This window comes from Polypterus senegalus, chromosome 2, assembly GCF_016835505.1.
Source record: "Polypterus senegalus isolate Bchr_013 chromosome 2, ASM1683550v1, whole genome shotgun sequence".
NCBI lineage: Eukaryota > Metazoa > Chordata > Cladistia > Polypteriformes > Polypteridae > Polypterus > Polypterus senegalus.
The window spans coordinates 73,868,285-73,888,075 of NC_053155.1; the positions used below are offsets into that span (position 1 = coordinate 73,868,285).

The 19,791-nt window shown below is 37.2% G+C and overlaps 1 protein-coding gene across 2 annotated transcripts in view; it reads right to left on the reverse strand.

Moving 5' to 3' along the window:
- The window catches only part of LOC120523042 (neuronal PAS domain-containing protein 2-like), a 169,618-nt gene that overhangs the window by 68,078 nt on the left and 81,749 nt on the right, over positions 1-19,791 (reverse strand). For both annotated transcript variants that reach the window (XM_039743983.1, XM_039743981.1), the window contains exons 8-9: positions 19,314-19,396; positions 13,187-13,293 (exon numbers count right to left, since the gene is read on the reverse strand). In XM_039743983.1, the coding sequence (XP_039599917.1) occupies positions 13,187-13,293; positions 19,314-19,396 (190 nt within the window). The remainder of the gene's footprint in view (positions 1-13,186; positions 13,294-19,313; positions 19,397-19,791) is intronic.

Here is a 19,791-nt window from a genome sequence, read left to right on the forward strand (position 1 = left end):
TCTAAAATAAATGCAGGAGACAAATCTGAGAAATCTAAGAATCAATGAAAAGCACAAATCATAAAGTCCTGCTCAAAGACAATGCCAAAGCTGCAGAGTAACTTGCTGGGATGAGGTCCGCAGCGGAGGCATTAGGTGGCTCCAGCAAGTTACTCTTCAGCTTTGGCATTGTCTTTGATTCCTGCTTTATGATTTGTACTTTTCATTGATTCTTAGATTTCTTAGATATGCCTGCTTAGGCTCCTTATACAGGAGAAGGGGCAGAGAATGTTAACAACATAAACCTGAAGATAATTAAAACACAATACAATACTCAATAAATGAAATGCAAAAAAAAAATCAATAACACAAAACATAAAATAATGTTTAAAGGGCAAAAAAAATGAAACAAAAAAAACACATGTAAACCACGAAAGAGATATTGGCTGAAATTAACAATTGCATTTCTCACATTTACTTAATTCCACCTTGTGATTTCTTTTTTAATGCAGTGTTTGATTATGAAAGATTTATAAGGAGATATTTCTTAACAGCTGACAGTTTTAATGCTCTGGTATTTTGTTATCTATGCCAAACCTCGTTAACTCGGATCTTAGCTAATAGTGTGACTTTTTTTAGAAATGCTTTTATTTCTAGTGTGGCGGATGGCTGGGGATCCTGCCCAGCCAGATGACCTGGTGAGTCTGGGAGATGAGCAATACCGTCCCCGGGCCACGAAAGGGCAGCCGTCCTGGTCTGTGTGGGGGCCACGGGAGCAGAGCTTGGAAGCTCATCCCAGCTGGGGTCCGTAGTCACTGCCAGGGGGCACCTGGATACTTATGGAGCCCTGGAAGGCAGCACTTCCGCCACACCAGGAAGTGCTGCCGGAAGAAGATTCCAGGTACACCTGGAGTGCTTCCGGGTGCAAGGGTAGCTCTTCCACCACACCAGGAAGTGCTGCTGGAAGAAGAGCGGGAAGCACCTGGAGCACATTCGGGGGAGGTATAAAAGAGGCCGCCTCACTCCAGCAAGAGAGCCAGAGTCTGGTGAAAGTGGACAGAGCTTGCCGGGGAGGAGTTGGAGGCGATAGAGAGAGGAAGAAGAAGAAGAAGAAGAAGAAGAAGAAGAAGGAAGTCTAAAGGACTGTGTGTTGGTGATTACTGCACTGGGGGTTGGGTTTGTAAATAGGGGTTGCAATAAAATGCGTGTGTTTTAAGACGTTCTGTGTCTGCCTGTGTGTGTCATTTCCACACTAGAAACATCTGATCTTTTTTCTCTAGGTACAGTCTATATTGCTCCTTGGTGAACAATACAGAAAAATCCCAAGATGGCAATGATCAATAATCTATCACTAAATGCTGCCTTTTTTAAATAACCAATTCTCTGTGCCTAAATGATTCTATTTGGCACATAAAATCTAGAAGCATACAATCCTAAACATCTACATATATATATATTTTTTTCTTCTTGATCCTATCTCGGGGTCCAGGCTTGGCATGACAATTTGCTGGCTGAAAACTTTAGTAGCATCAGTTGATCAACATCTGAAACTGAGAAAATGCTATTATTCTGCTGTCAAAGGGTAAAGTGGCTGTCTTCCTTCTAATTAAAATTGCGGATATGGTACACATATACATGGAGGTTTTAATGTCTTTAATTGCTCACTGGCTAAGCTTATTTCTTAGAGATTCATGGCAGTAAAACTAAGCACATCTGTTGCATTTGATGTCTCAAAGCAGACTACAGAATAGACCATTTAGCCCTTTGATTTCCCAGAGTGAAAGCAGCCTCTAAGCACTTGTATAACTTTATTATTTTTGACAGATTCAATATGCCCCTGCCCCCTACATTGACCACTACACCAGCATACCACATTTAAGCATGTGATCAACAAGAACAGCTTTCCATAAAAACAGCATATTGTTAGTAGTTTAGTTCTATTACATGCTTGGGCGGTGGAGATTGAACACAAAACCAAAATGGCAACCATAAGACAAGAAAGCATCAGTCAATTTGCCTAACTGCTCGGTAAAATCAGAAATCTTAGTCAAGAATGCTGCACCATTTAATTTTTACAAATCAGGTACATAAAGGCTTTGGTCACAAATGTTTTATTCTTCACGTAGAGAACCACAAAACATGGAATAAATTACCAAGTAGTGTATTAGAGAGTAGTACTTTAAGGACCTTCAGAACTCACTGAATAGGACTGGTGAGCTTTGCTGGACTGGACGGCCTGTCACAATTATTCTAATGTCTAATGTAACATTAAAGCATCCATAGACACAAAATGTTAAGTAACACAATAACATCAAAAGAACATAAGCAAGAAATAAAAAAAAAAATCATACAAGATAAAAATAGTAACAAGTAAACATTTTTAACTGCTTTGATACACATAATGTGACCAGTGGGCGGGCGTAGCAGTACCCCAACTACCCAGACTCAACCAAACCACATAGTCACGGGTTCAAACAAAGATACTTTTATTAAATAGAACACCTTTAACAGATTTTTATCACCTGGTAAACTGCAGTCTCAATTCTTTTTCTTTCCTTCCTCCTCCACTCTCCTCCAAGCAAGCCTTGTCCATCTCCTCCCGACTCTGACACCCTTGTTGAGGGAGTGCGGCTGCTTTTCAACCCAAACCAGGGAGTACTTCTGGTGAGTTCTCTGGTGTTTATTGCTTTTTTATCATTGATGTTCTGTGTTATTGACCTCTGTGCCCTGTGCTTGACTGTTCTTGGGATTTGAGTATTAGGACTTCTTTACATCTGCCATTTTTGTAATCTTACATCACTTTATTTATAGAGATTCAACATTTGTCCTTTTCATTACTAGCCAGGGTTTTCACCGTTTTCTCCCCACTAGTGGACATTTTGAAACTTATTGTACTAAGGAACCCCAAGATCACAACAGTATCCTAAAATGCACCTCTTGTGAGGAGGAAGGAAAACTGCATTATCTGGGAAATGCGAAAAAGAGAAGAGTGTGTAAACTCCACATGGTCAAGTCGCTGGAGTGGGTTTGAGCCCAGACTCCTGGAGCTGTGCGCCAGCAGTGTTTACCATTTGGCCACCATGATGCCTAATATAACACTGCTTTAGAAACCATTACCTGTATTTATTTATGTGGTTTAATTCTTTTTAATTTTAATAGGACATCACATCATTTATTGTGCAGACCTTAATTGGTAAAGGGTGCATAGAATCACATAAAATGAAATAGGCTGGAAAATGAAATGCAGATAAGTCATTTTACTAAAGTCATTTGAACTGTTTGCTATTGTTCTTCCAGATCTATTAACCTAATCATTTTTAATTAAATCCAGAAGTAACATACAACATTTAGTAGCACTGAAATTTCCTGACAGTCAAAGCAGATGGCATATAAACACAAGTGTACTATTTCTTGATTTTGCGACTCAGTCCCTGAATCCTACAGTAAAAGAGGATTAAGCACCTCAATCACTGGCTTTTAAATGAAGATATCATTGCCATCATAAAGCTGACTGTATACTATGAAACATAAAAATCTATGTATTAGCATAAAAGCAATTAACAGCTTCTGAAGCATTAGATTTAGCATAAATTAAACATGTCAAGCAAATAAGATATGTCAAGCAAACAATTTAAATTTAATAATGACATTAGTCATATTGCATTTTTTAGTTAAAATCAATGCAAAATTACCAATATTGGGAAACTTGGAAGGATAGAACAGAAAGAGAATGACGTACAGAAACTACCCAAGGACAAAAAAGGGGAAATAAGAACCCTTGTTGTTTGAAGACCAGAAAGCAAGGAATGATACCAATGACGAAATACAGAAAAATGGTCATGGAAGGCACATGAGAAGCTAGCTGGAACAGAGAGTCAGAATAGACAGCAAAGGCATTGTTACAAACGAGGTCAAGATGAGTATATTCATGTACATTATTAGCATAAATAAATATAGAAAAATTTATAAGCATTAACCTTAGTGCAAGGCTGGCCTGCCAAGCAAATGGTTAAATAAAAGCAAATGCCATATTTCTTTTAAATTTAAGCTTAGCTCTGGCCACCAATATAAAGGCCAAGGAAGGGGAAATGATAAGATAGAGAAAGCTCAAGAATGGAAGAGGGAACATCTGCCCGCCCAAGGCCAACCAAAAATAAGCGAAGCAGAGAAAATAAAGATGAAATATAGACAGTAAAAATACCAGTGGCCAGCTGCAGAAGGAAGTCAGGAGATAATAATGGTTCCCATGAAAACTTGAGAAAACAGCTAGCCAGGTGCAGGAGGGAATCAGAAGGGAACAGCGAATGAGCTGTTTTGAGCAAGGTCAAGATGATAAGAAATTATTATATAAACTGTGATTTTTGGACTGTTTGGGGTTCAGCTCGATTTGGCCGAATTTGGTTGAGTCTGTGTTATTGTTTTATTGCAATAAAGCTATGTACTCTGTTTGCCTGTCCTATGATTCCTAATAGCCTTCATTTCAGGTGAAAACCTTTTGGTGCGTCTTTTGCTCCAAGATTTAGCTTCAACAATACAAAAATGACTGAAAAAAAAATTACTTGGAATTAGAAAGGGAATGGTTTTGTATAGCAGATTAGAAGATAGGGCTGCGTGTCATGTGCTTAGCTCGGTTACGCCACTGGCTTTCTAACAGAGATCACAGCTGTGGATAAGTGAAGATTAAGGTATGCAGAATTGTTCTTAAATTGATTACAGAAACTGAAATATCCTTGGGATAAACCCCCCTAAGACAACAACCTTGCATGTAGGCATACAATTCTTAAAGGATCAACTAGGTCAAACCAGACTAACTTGACTATTCTTTGTGCAGCCTAACATACCTTTAAGCAAAGTAGGTAACTTAGCTGAAAACAAAAATGTTTTCCTTCTCTTTGCTTGTACCTTCTTTTCTTACTCCAAGTTTGGTTAATTATACTTTTTTTTGTAATTCTTCATAATTTTGGGTTGTTTTGGGTACTTTGAGGAAACATAACCCGTTTGTTAATGTTGAATTTATTGATTTTTTTAGTGCTAGTAGTTTTGGGGTTATACATAATAGTTAGGTATTACTTGCATATAACTTCATTTTAAAAGGTTAGTTCTTCTTTTAGTACAATATCTAGGTCTTCTGTAGTAATTGGATTGTTTCTGTTCTTGGTTTCTTGTTTATTATTCAAGTCAATTTTCAATCAGTACATTTTGTTACGTGAAGTTAGTTTTAAGTTTGTTCCTTTGTCAAATCCATAAAGCCATAACAGATGTGATTTAAAAATTAGCTGCTCTGTGTCTCTTGTGGCCAAAAGATTAAATTCTGTTTGTAATGGCAGCCTATTTTTGAACAGCTTATCACAAGGAGAATTTGCATATTCTTGGTCAGTCTTAGACATGTCATTAATTAGTTCTGATGTCCGTCTAATTTGCAATTAATCTTTATGCAAAATATTAAATGATTTGTCCCCTCAGATATACTTTGAGAGTTTTATGGAGTGTTCATTAAGTTTAAAGTCTATTATTTCACTTTTATCCTGGTGACTGACAGCCATTGTAAGCCACTAGGGCATTTTTTTTATTTTAATTTTTAAATAATCCTTCATTTAACAATTTACATTTCCAGGGCAAATTATTGCATGCCATGATTGTGAAAAAAATAAGCAAACGTCTTATGTAAGATTGCATACATTTATTAGCATTGCATTGTGGATGTCTATGGCCTTTATTCTGTCATACCCTTTGATGAGATACATTAAGGAAGAACTACAAAATGAAATATATCATTTGTTTATATTTGTTTATTCTATGGGATATAAAAGAACACTAAGGCAGATTAATGTGTGGATAAGTTGACTGCCCTGTAAATCTGACTAATTTGAAAGAATGACATTCACTGAAGTGAGCAACATTAATCGATTATCTCTTATTCACTTTTTCTAAAGACCATCAGAGTGAGTTGTTGTATAAATACTTCGTTGTAAGATCTGAACATACCCTGTTAGATATGAATGGATTAGAAAGTGACAGTGAGTAAAAAAGAATGGGTAGAGCTGAAGAAGGCAATCACCTAGTAATCTTGAATAAAGTGCTTTTGGAGGCTACTTTTAGTACAAATTCTTAATAAAATCTCAAGACTTTACAAGCAAACATTAAAAAGGTGGCATCAATTAAAGGAAGCAGACAAATGAAGACAAAACTTTGCAATCATAACTAGGTTTTATGGACATTAGTGCCTTGCCCCCTTGTGAGTTAAACAAAGTATAAACTGTAAATCAAGTTATCAAAAGAATGCTGAAAACTGAGACAGTGGTCCACATTTTATAAATATCCCAAAAAATACAATACACATTTGGATATTTCTAAGATGGAAGATTAAATGCAGACACAGAACAATAATTTCAGTCATGGGGTTCTGACCTATCAGGTACTAAGAATGCCACTATAACATCTTTACCCTGGTGGTTTTACACCGACTCATGTGTCACTTTAGGGGTTCAAATGTCAGGATATTTCCCATTATTCAGTTAAACTGATGAGTGCTGAAATGTTTTTCAAATAACAAAGCAAACCCAGCTGCCTCTTAACTACTTTGCATATCATTTATTCAAACTAGTAGGATGGGATTTCACAGATTATGCCAGTGTACAACACTTAATAAAGTGCTCTTTTTCAAGGCACACTCATAAGAATTTTCTATCCTCTGCCTATTTTTTTTTCTTTCATTGTTTGTCTATGAAGCTCCTTTGGTCCCAGGATTGAAGTATTACTCTTTTCCAGCATTACACACTGTTCACCTCAAGTCAAAGGAGCTGGAACGAAAATTACAATGCTACATTTTCATTAAAATGGACTTCTTGTCTGTCCCTTGGTAAACTAGTTAACTGATTTTAAACCTGCTCAATTCAACAACAGGGTTTTAATTGAAAACACCAGGAGTAGCACGACATTGGCTGCTTCTTAGATGTACAGAATGCATCTCCTCAAAAAACCAATGTTCATTACACACATTTTCTTTAATGGTCAGTTTGTTTCATAATGATAAAGCCCTAATGAAGAGGATCCTTCGCTTTCCTGAGAATTTCCTCATTACCATGGCATTATCGTTTACAATATGCTGATATTCTTGGACCTTTAAAATGAATTTCATGCGCCTTCCATTTTAATGTCCCATGGCTATACATTTGGATTATTAATGTTTAATCTCTTCTTTACACACTGTGATTATTTGCCTTTATATTAGAGGAATCCTGTATTTAATTCTTATCTTGTTTCATAACCCAGAAACCTACCTACCTGCTTCAATTCTCTTTTGGACCCCTGTCTGCAAAGACATCTCCGTAACTAATTGCATGTTTATTTCCATAAAATTTTTTAAAATTACGCAGGGTTACCAAGGTGGTACCCCAACTTTTTATCTGTGGTCTTTGTATCATTTTACACTACTATTTTTTTTTTTTGGTTCGCTCGCCAACCCCCTTTTTTGTTTTTCCGGATACACACTTTTAAGATTTTTTTTTTTCTGTATAAATAACATTTTGAATCTTTCAAGTCCCAACGTGCTGAATCTTTTTAATGAGTGAGGTCAGTGAGACATGTGTTTAATGACTTTGTACCATAATTCAGGATAGGTTTCTCTGTTTGGAATTTCAGCACAGACAAAACAATCTGCATCATTAGCAGTTAATAATTTTTTTGCAAAGTATCCAATAAATGTATGTGAGGTAATCTCCGTTTTTGAAATTCTCTTGACTTAAACTTCAAAGCCTTACAATATTTACATACTTCTGACATATCACCTATGTCCATATATTCAATCTCTATTCGCCTTTTCGTTATCTCTCCAAGTAATAATTTCTCTTTCTTTGCGCCAATGCGATGTTTACTTTCATTTTTTTTGACACTTTCATTTTTTTCTGCTTTCATATTCTGTATCTTGCTCTGCATGTGTATCATGCCTACATTTTTTTGAGTCTTTTGAATTCCAGTTTTCATTGTTTCTAACCTGCTCTGCAGGTTTGTGTTTGGCCCCCTGGTTTTTTAACCTTTTAATGACGTTTTACTTTGTTTTCTACTCTGCCTTTTATTTCTGACCTCGCTTTATCCTGCTTTTGTTTCAATAACACCTGGTCCGTGGTGATTATTTTCCCTTTTTTGAGTAATAATTTCCGATTGTTTGCGCTCCTGCGATCTTTACTTTCTTTTTTATACTTTTTAATTTTCCTACTTTCATATTCTTTTACTTTCTCCACATGTGTATTTTCTTTAGCCTTTCAAATTCCACTGCTTTCATAATCTCTAACGTGCTCTGCATGTGTATAGCGCCAACGTCCTGATTGGACGTGCTTTTTTTTCAATTCCATTTGTTCTAGGCTGATAATTACTTTCCTTATTTTCTGAATTTGCAACTAGATTATTCTTTTTTTTTTTTTCTTCTCTGTAACACTTTTGAGTCTCTTTTCTCTGCGCTGCTTTCTTCTTCACTTTGTCTTCTACATTTCAATTATAACGTATTGTCGTTATACACGTTATATGCGCTGAGAGCCCTAAATCTGTGTGTGCTCAAAGCCAAAACATGACTGAGTGTGTAGCTGGCTGCCCTTGCTCTTATTTATTTGTAAGTAGGATGTGTCTTGCAAGAATCTCATGTTCTACGTCATCGCGAGACGGTCCTGGGTCAATCTCTGGGCACAAAGTCTAATGTTTAAGGTCCCCACAAGATGCTCTGTGGCCAATCTCTCTAGTCTCGCGGGTCTTTTAAGTGTCTTCCATGATCTTAACGTGAAGATCACGTCTCGTCGCCCTACTGTTTCTCTCCATAGAATGTCAATGTTATTTTTTCAGAAACATGGTATATTTGTATTTGACATGCAAAATTGTGTTCTAAAGTTAATCCCTTTCTATAAATTTAACTGTCTTGACTTGAAAAATTTGGTAAATTTTTAAGCTTTTCCTCCATGCCCCATAACCCTCCATTGTAAAGTGCCAGAACGGGAAAGTTTTTTTTTTTTTTTAATTTCTAGAAAGTGCCTAACTTTAGAACACAGTTTCATGTGGCAAATCCATATATATTCCACGTTTGTGAAGAATCTTTATCCTTTAAGTTGATTATAATATTGCCTTATTTGTTTATTCACATTTATTAAGTATATTTCCTGCATTCTAATTTGACTTTGCGGCTTTCTTTCCTTGTCTGCCAATACTAGTTGGTCATTTGTCCTAACTATTTCACTCTTTTCACCACTACTTCTGAGATTTTGACCAATTTTGCTAAATCAAAAGCATCATCTAAAGTTTTAGATCCTGCTTCACCACCTTGACCCAGTACAACATCCTCAACAATGCTGCTGCTGCACTGATTTGTAGATTTCAGAATCTCTTCTACCCTGAAATAAGAACATGATCCCGAGAGCTGGAACTTCTCCACATGGACTCAGCTGTGAACAGTTCCAGAGGGTGTCAGATAACAGGCCAAGTGCACACCATCATCTGTAAACTGCACAGATCCAACCTTTTGGCTCCCAGTCTGAATACTCTTAAAATCATAGCTGTGTCTTGATACCCTGTCCATAAAAATCATGAGCATGATAGAAGAAAAGACACACCCTTGGACGCATACCCTTGTAGCTCCTTCCACAAGATATTCCAGGATACATATTCATAAGCTTTTAAAACCCTGATGACTGGACTAGCAAATTGTTTCAACCACACAAATATCAGTGCAAGGGCAAAAAGGTGGGCCCACTGAATCTTGTCCAGGATGAACCATGCATTAGAATATTAGAACAATTGTGTTCAGAACAGGCCAATTGGCCCAACGGGCTTGTCCATCCTATTCATCAAATTGTCCGAGATTTGAAGGTCCCGAAAATCCTACTCTTCACCACACTGCTTGGTAATTTGTTCCATGTGTTTGTGCATCTTATGTGCAGAATAAACTTTCTAACACTTGTTCAAAAATCATACTACTATGTCCCCATGATCTTGCTGTAAACATTATTTTAAAATAACAGGTTCTATTCATAAATTTAAAACCCGTCGATCATGACATATCACAGTCTCTATTTGCTTAAACTGGAAACACTAAACTCCTTCAGTCTCTTTTGATAATTCATAATTCTTAGTCTTGACATCAGCCTAGTTTCTCTCTTCTGGAATTTCTTCACAGTATCCCAGCATAGGCTTTCTTATTTAGTTTACACTGCCCTTCCCCTTTCTAAAAGTGGAGACCAACACCCTGCTCTACTAGTCCTGATGCTTTATCATCACCTTTGATGTACAAATAGTATCCACAATATCCAGTGCTTTCAGCATTTCCAGTCAGATCTCATCCCTCTCTCCCCATGACCTTGTACTGACACTCTATAAGCTTATTTAACATTTTTTTAATGGGTTAGTTTATTTCAATAATTTCCCTTTTCCCCTTTGTGTTTTTATGTGTAGTTCTCATTTCTAATTTTATTTTGTAAGCTTAGTCTATATTAAATTATTTTATCATCATATTTTTTTTATTTACTGCAACGCCATTTTGTGATAACCAATGTTAATGGTGTCAGAATATCTTCCAGTATAAATGTGCCGATGATCTGCAGGTTCGATGTCACTCTGTGGATAAGATTCACTTGGCGAATTCTAGTACTAGTTTGGTTGTAAAAGAGTTACTGTTAGGTTTTATTCACTTTCATTAAAAAAAATGCAATTTGTAGTCTAATTTGATGATTCCTGCAGTGGTGAGCCTGAGGGAAATTTCAGGAGATACCTGCATGTAACTGCTAAGAGTTTTTTGTTGTTACTTTAAGAATTAGATTCTGCCAGCTTGTAGATACCTGGGTTACACTCATTACAGACTTTAGTTTCCTTAAATTATGATGTCACTCATTCTTCCAACAATCCTTTTATATATACTCAGTAATCAAGGTAGAGAAGTGGCTCATTGTTAAAAAAAACTAATCAAGAGAACAATTATGTGTCATCTTTAAATGATAGATTGTAATGATTTGCTCAAATAGATGATAATAAACATAAGGCAAAGAGCAAACACTTATCAGAAAAGAAAGTAAAAAAGCACAAAGATCAAGCTGATTTTCTGAAATATGGAGGTCGGTTGATTGAACAAGTGTTTTAGAATCTTGATGAGGTGAAAAGCCAATTATGACCTTCATGTTACATTTTGAGAAGGACTGGCCTAACCGGTCAATTGGAGACAAGTTCCTAATATCAGTTATATGGTATTTATTTGTTCTCTACAGCAAGCTGTCATGTTCTTTCTCCTGTGAGTATCTTCAAAACGTGGGTCTATATGTAGCTTGTACAGTAGAAATCGATTTGTCTTATTTAGGTTTGGGATGAACAATTTCTGTATTTCATTTTCATTTTTGATATCACTGTTATTGGCTTGATTTTTTAATCCCATTACATGATTTATTTCCCCACTTTCAAGTTGTTTAACAAAAAGTGAAGATAAGGGGCATCTAATTAGGTTAATTCAGCACTGTTTACCCTGTGAAACTTTTTAATCTTTACAGCCACCTCAACCACAATGATGGACTGAACAGCAGCCAGTACTTCTTGGACTGCCTCTCCACCAGGTTCTTCAGTTTATTGCTCAACAATATCCCTAGTTAAGATCAACGTTTCTCCAAGCCAGCCGCATAGAGCGTGAGAAATGTCCTGAATAAACTTCCTTCATTACCAAAAAATTTGTCTGAAACTTTTTAAGACTTTCAGAAAGTGATTCTGCAAACTCCCCAGACATACTGTATCAGCTTTTATCTTGGCCACTGCTACTGCTGCTGCCTTTTTGACCGGTTCATAATTCTTTCTCCAACTTGACAACTTCTATTACTAGTGGTGTCCACCAATGAGTACTCTCAAGATCCTCTTTCTAAGGTTGGAGGAGAACTAACTTGACATTCCTAGTGTACCTCCCTAACTGTATAGGTCCTTAAGGTCTATCCAGTATGTATGTAATCCACCTGAGATAGCTCACCAACATGTAGTGATCAGATTATTTGAGTGTCTGGAACATGCAGCCTTAGATTAGATGACACAACTGCATACAAACTTGATTTTATTTGGCCTAAGGTTCTATGGTATCAGGTACACTTATGAGAAAGCACAGTGCTCATTATAGATAATCCATGTCTAACGGAGATATCTTATAACAATTTATTGCTCAGAATCAGCTCAAACAGACTGTTCATCCCAATCACACTCCTCAAACTCCTCCTTGTCATTTCCCACAAGAGTGTCAAAGTCTACCAGGATGACTACAAGTTAATGGATGGCCGTCATTTGTCCACAAAATCCAAAGTATCTGCAAAGACAGAATACTCTGAGATTTTTTTGGTATATATGCAAAAACAGTCAAGGTTTCCTCTCTTTAATTCTTAGTCATTCTGAGGTGCCCCTCTCCTATACTGGAACAAACTCCAAGTGTATGCTAGTTAGAGTGTAGCACCTGTCTTGTATCACTCTCGTGGGGCAACTCAAAAGTAGAAAACAGGTTGCCCTTGATTGGGAGATGAACAATACTTCAAGATGCACAACTGTGAGTAGAAGGGTGTTCAATCATATTTAGCCAGTAGTTTTCATCCTAAGTCAAATAGCCCAGTAGATTCAACAGAATTCGCTCTATACAGCCAGTATCCATTGTCAAGATCTAATAGGCCTTGATCTGTCCCACTCTTGACTGCCATCTGACTGGCACTGCATCTGATCCTCATCCTTTGCCTTGTAGGTGGTGAACCCGCATGACAACTACCAGCAGCTTCTTCACCTTGAGCTCGACTGGACATTGTGTGTAACCTGGCCACTGGGTACTCCATGACAAACCTCACTGAAAGGCTTTTTTGCAGAAGTGAGCCCCAGTGGCAGTTCTAAGCAAAGTTATCTTTATAGTTATCCTATATTTTAGGAAATATTATGAGAAAAACAAATGAATTATTTGAATTACTCCTCATGTTAGACCGGCCTGTCTATCAGGAGCCCATATCTTCAGACAACATTGCTCTAAAATCATTTAGGCTCACAAGCCCCCTGGCTCTACCATACCAAGGACACAAGGGGCATGGAACTCCCTCAACTGCAAATAATATAAAATGCACAACAGAAAATTAGTTTACTTATTTAAAAAATGAAATCAGATATTCACCTCTCCATAGGAAAAATAAATTAAGACAGCAGCATATTCACTAACATTTCAAAAAGCCATACGTACGGTGTTCATGGCATCTCGCCAGCTGCTCCAGGTCATCCACATGGTAATAATCATACCCAGAGGTACCAAGGACTTCAAAAGGCAGATATCCTATTATTGGTGGAGCCCTGTGGACCAGTAAGAAACATGTCACTTGGCAACAAGCCTTTAAAAACTGACTTCTCAGACTGTGGCCGTATGTTTTAATTACAACAATCTGAGTTCTAATTGAACTTCTTGCAAAAATGCCACTCTGCTTTATCTGCTTCCTACATATTTAAATTTAAAATTAAATTTAGTTAAACTTAGCAAAGTTGACCATCTGGTTCACAGCAGTCCTTCTACTCTCTCAGGCTTGTTAAAAATGGTCACTGGGTCATCTATATTATAATTCCTACATGGATTTCATTAAAAGAAAAATATACAGTAATGAGCAATTGAATAAATGCTATGAAGAGAGGAACAGAGAAAGCTGGAGGCCATTTTCATTAGCTGAAATGTCAGAAGAAATATTTGTATTACTGTTGACATTTTGGCGTTGCAGTGTTAATGTGAAGTGGGGCACAGACCTATTATCTCACAGCAGATGGCAGTGTTGTGCAAAAATTATAAAGACGGCAAATTCGCCTCAAAATGTAACATATTTTTACATTTTTATAGCAAACTCAACATAGTTGTCAGAATCATTTTTCTCCAATTTTTCATGACATGCCTGATGCAATGTTTTATTTAGGAAAATATTTACTTTTCAGAGTATGTCCAATTTTTTTCTGTCTGGTGCTGCTCGCATGTTTCTAGGTTTCTGGAGCATTTCCGTTACTATATTATTTTATTATCCATTATACATGAGAACATATTTAGTTGCTGACTTTATTATGTTATTATTGGTCTGGCTTTAAAAATTCTGCCAGAAAACTAATAAAATGTAAGTTAAATTGAACTGAATAACACTTCATGCAATAATACAACAAAATATTTATATTTATTTTTATGTATTTATTGATTGATAATTGATTGGCTGCATTATTTGTCTTGTGAGTCTTGTAGGAGGAGGGTGGGCATCCTGGCTGGATTAAAGGACACAACATTAACTGGACGGAAGGCCCAAGAGGAACAATGGATGGATTGGCTGGCAGGGTGGAAAGACAGCTCTGTGCCCAGTCGGTATAAAATAATGGATGGATCAGTGGAAGCTAGAACTTGGAAGTGGTTCCATCCCCCTTGCGCTAGGTGGCAGTGGTCCTCATATGAGAACCCAGTTGGGACACCTGCAGGGGTGTTAGGGAAATGGAGTCTGGGCGTGCAGCCCTGTAAAGGGTCCCTTGGGATCAGTAGAGGGTGCTGTTGGGGGAGGACCTCCCTACTTTGGCTATGGCCTGGAAGTGCTTCCTAGAGGAGACAGAATGTCACTAGATGCATTCCTGGGTCCGGCATAAAAGGAAGCCCACTGCCACACATGGAGGAGTCAGAGTTGGGAGGCAGCAGGTAAAACTCAACGGAGGTAGAGAAGGAGGATGAATTGTGGATTATTGAATATTTATTGTATACTTGTTGCTTGTTGTGGAGAGAGGATTGGGGAAAAGTGCCTGGAAGGAGAATAAAAATCCAGTATTTTATTCTATTAACATGTGGTGTATAACTAGTTCTGTGGTTCTGAGGCTCTCTGGCACCCTTGTGTGGTCACAGTCGGTATACTTGTTTTTTTATGCTTCTGCTGCTGTCTGCATCTGAATTTCCCCATAGGATTAATAAAGTTTATCTAACCTAAAACCAAAAGTACTATACAAGAGTACTAGCACAAGATGAAGTACACCCGTCATAGAGTGGAAGCAGCTTTGCCAGTTCTCCACTTATTTTAATCATCATTTCACATTTGATTGTCCAGTAGGACGCACATGTCAAAACACAATCAGCTAATGAGAAATTGCCTCAAAATGCTTATTATAAAATACCCCAAACATTCTGTTTATGACCATGTCTAATTAAAATAGTTCTTAACAATTTTTGTATTTAGGTGCATTTGTTCTGAGCCTATTTAATAAAGCAATACACCAGCATCCTTTGCAAAGACATTTGATTCAGCTCTGCACAAAGAGAGAGGGAGAGAAAGAAAGTGAGATGCAAGTATAATTCTGTCTCCACCAGAAGCTTCTGTCAATCTGATCGTCCAGCCAAGACTTCGAGAGCAGGAGGGGAAGCTGAAGGGCTGTTGCTGCGTCTGATAACAACTTGCTGAATCGTTGCATGGGCTCTTAAGAAACCAGCAACAACTGTGATGTGAGTATAAAGTGTATGCCTCATTATCTGGTATATTGAGTGTTTAGACAATAGAGACTCTTGTCTGTTGTCACTTCCTGCTCACGGTATATGAACTAGGGAGACCTAACAGCAGTGTATGTACAAGTGGGTATACAGTACACTAGAAGTGCCAGCTCTGGCAGTCTGATTCACAAATATAGAGGAGTGTCTCAATGGGGAAGCTCCTTCACACTGAGGGATAGGCAGCGGGTGGCCTTTGCCATGTTTAAATAATCTTCAAATAGGTTAAAAGAAAACAAGTATCATAATCCCTCAATAACAGAACTGGCTAGTCTGTCAGTAGCAAAATATAATTGGCATTAGCAGGATTGTGTGGCCAGGATCCAACAGTTGTCATGCCTGCTATTCTATTGTCCATAGTACAAAAAAACCAAACAACACCCAAGGAGTTGTTGAATGAGGAGTAAAAAAATTGCCTCTCCAGACTGAGCAGCACTTTTTATTCTAACAGGCTGAGGAAGCAGAATCTCCTTAGCCTTAAAAAGAGAAGGCTACATGGGGCCTAATGCATGTGTACAGAATAGAAAAAGGCATCAATAAAGTTCTTTCAGCTAAACGTGAAACGCCAGGACACCACTGGGATTTGTGACAGAAATCTACAGTTGAACCTTGACGCCACTTAGAAAAACATACTGAAGATATTTAAACAATTTATACATTGCTTAACAAGGCCGATGGATAGTATGGCCTGCTTTTGTGTGTAAAATGTCTAATTTTCAGTCATTATGTGATTTCATGAACTAGAAAAACTCCACATGCTGACTTTTGTGTCCACTGAGCTTATCTTCTGTCAATTTATTTATTGATCAATATTCTGTAACTGTTTATACCTTTGTCAGTGCAGTAAGAGTTTTAAGGCCTGTCCTAGTCGAGAGGCCAAGCAGGTCATCAAAGGAACTTCAGTGATTTGGCATACATCATAACATTTTTTTCTGCTTTTAATAAATATTTTGTGAACTAAATTATGGATCACTGTTGGTTCTGAATGTCAGGGAATCCATTGGGGTGACTATTTTCTTTCTTTTTTGGTCTTTTATTTTGTATTACAGTATATTTTGTGTTTACCAAGTTGCCATTTAGTTTTTCTGTAGCTGCTACTATTTTGCAGTATTGCTCTCATGGTTATGTTCTGCTAGTAGCTGGCACAGTGCATGGAAGTCTTGCTTGTGACACAACAAGTGTGACAATTTCTTAACCAGCGCCATGTATTGTGCAGCATCTGAGACTGCAGATAACATTCTACAACATTTTTAAGCAGTGTTTCAAGATGTTGTTCATGTTAAAAGGTTAAATGATTCAGCTTTCCATTTTCATCAACTATGATTTCAGTTTATGTATTGGGCTTTACTTACTAGGTTTAGCGTCACTTTCGGTTTTGACCCTAGCGTGTTTATAGACTATGATTCTTGTCATGTCTGTCTCTTGATCCTTGAATTGCTTTCTTGTCTGCCTGTTTCCATCCACGCATACCAGAAACATGACATCAAAAATACAACCACACTTATATAAACATAACGTGACAATTTAGAATAACCAATGAACATGCATGCACGCCTTTAAACTGTTGGAGGATAATTCAGTCTCCAGAGGAAAGCCTTGTACTGTAAATACAAGGGGGGCATACAAATTACACGCTGGAGACATTCCAGGGACTTAAGCACCGCAAACTTCTCACAGCGCTGACCTTAATTCTTCAGTTTGACCCCAATATAATCAATATATTGATTAAGAGGTTTATTACACCTTTCTCGCACATTTAACCTAAAAAGCGGATGAAGAGTGAAAAAGAAAATTAATCAGTAAAAAAGAATTCCTAGCCAACAGTAATGATAATTTCCCCAACATTAAGCAGACATATCCACCTTAATAACAGAATAAGTGTCTGTGTGTCCGACCAGTTACCATGTCTCTGTCATTCCAAAAGATGGCACATAACAAACATTTTTAGTAATACAATGAGTTGCATTTGTCTTCTGACAGATGGCTTATCACAACTACTAACATTACTCTTACAAATCCATACAAAATGGTATATATCAGAGATACATGCATCATATGGAGCACTGCAACGTTAACGGTGAAGTCGACTTTGATTACTTCAATTTCAACTCGTCTTGGACAGGAAGTTCAGCTAGCAGTCTTCAAAACCATAAAAGCTGATGTATTTTAAATACAACTGGCTGACATAACCCACTGCTTTCTGGCAATTGTTCACATAACCAAGGTGACTGTCTTACTGAACTGCTTGCAGTGTTCATGAACTTACATTACGCTAATCTATACATTGTTAGTATTCGCACTAACTGTAAAAATGTTTCCTCATATATTTCATGCTTAATTTTAAGGTACAGAAAACAATGTTATTTTCATACCAAAAATAATAATCTTAAGATGATTTTGATCATTTTCTTGGCACAGAACTGACATGTTTATTGATGGTCTTTGACTGTTGGCTGTGCTCTATCACCTAGCAACAATAAATCTCATGGGTTCCTTTTGATAGCTGAGCTGACATTTAAGGAGACACTTGCCCTACAGGTTTGATGGACATTTTAAGCTGATCAGTCTCCAAGCATTTCCAGTATGGTTAAGATCTGCTTTGCACTAGAATGTTCACTATTTCTTAATTTATGTTTTGTTTAACCTTTTTCTTCATAACTCACACTGGTTTAAGGGTATCCACCTTGCGTTCTCCTGAGTGTGTCTTGGTTTTCTCGGTCAGTACTATGTAGTGGTACACCAGGCTATTGTTTTCCACTGCCTACACTTAAGTCCTGTGAATGAACTTTTGTTGGAAGTTTAAATAAGTTTAAATGCAGATGGCAAACCGCACATTTCAAAATGATGAGTGATCAAACTGTCTGTGGTATTAATGTATGTGATATGAGCAACATCTGCTGGATGTACATAAAGGGCATTTAGTATACTAGTTAGGTGTCATCTTCTAGTGTTGCATATTCAAGGAAAACATTGAAATAATTAAATATCATATTGAATGATTACTGGTTGATCATTTCTAGCCAGCTTTATTTTGACGTCATGCTTTTTTAAAGAAAAACTGTCTCTAGTGAACTTTTAACTAAACTTATATTAGAGAATAATCCTCCAAGTTAATCATTTGGAAGACTAGGGGACCTCTGCCACTCATGTATGTGGATTTCAGTTTCACCAAACAACACATCTTTTAATTCTCATGGATACACCTCTTCATTGGAAAGAAACACTATTTTTCCCTGATGGCAACACAAATTAGACGATCTACAAGTCTCTGACCTATAGTTTAAATCCGAACAATATATTTGATATCTTTTAGCTCTTCCGTTATTTCACCAAGTAATAATTTCCGTTTGTTTGCACTAATGTGATCTTTAAAGTAATTTTTTTTGAAACTTTAGAATTTTCGTACTTCCATTATCTCCAACCTGCTCTGCATGTGTATCACGGCAATGTTTTTGAATTCTTTTCGAAATTCTACTTTGTCATCTACTTTTTGTCTTTTATTTCCGGCCCCGGACGTAGTAATATCTCTTGGCACAAAGTCTTGTCTCGTGGGCCTTTAAAGTGTCTCTCTGAAAAAGTCACGTCTCGTGCCAGGATTTTTTTTATAATAGAGAGAAATAGCATGATAATAGATTTGCAGGTTTAAAAGGTCAGTAGTTTCACAAGTTAAGGGCATTGCCATACTTGTAACGTGCTGCAATTCTCTAGCAACATGATTAGTGAGTTTAACTATCTTATCTTGAAAATTCTGTTCTCCTTACATGAAAAATCTGAGCTTATTTATGATACCACTGGCATTGGTCAATATTATAATATATCTAATACGCACCTGTGATCAAGAAATAAAAATTTCCACTCCAGACTGTGTCTTGAAGTGAATTCTTCATAGGGCTCTTCTACTATACACATTTCCTACATATTGAAAAAAAAATAGATGAAGCATTGGATCTTAAAACTTCAGTGCTGCTGTTTCAGTTCCCACCTGAGGCACCCATACATGCACACACATACACACACATACATGCTCACTCACACACACAAGACACACAAATGTACACTCTCAATCCAACATGTAACTACAATGAATGCCAAGGAAGCAAAAAATGTGTAAAATGGGATGTTCAGGGCACTAGGACAGGAATGAATCCTAATAACAACAACAACACAAAGTACAGAATTATCAAAAGGCAAAAGAAAACCCATGAAGCCACTGTCTGTTAGGTGGGCTGGCTGTTTCACTTCTCAACTCAGCATTCTCGTTACTCTTTCTTCATACGTATGGCCTCTCTATGTACCTCCCACAAGTT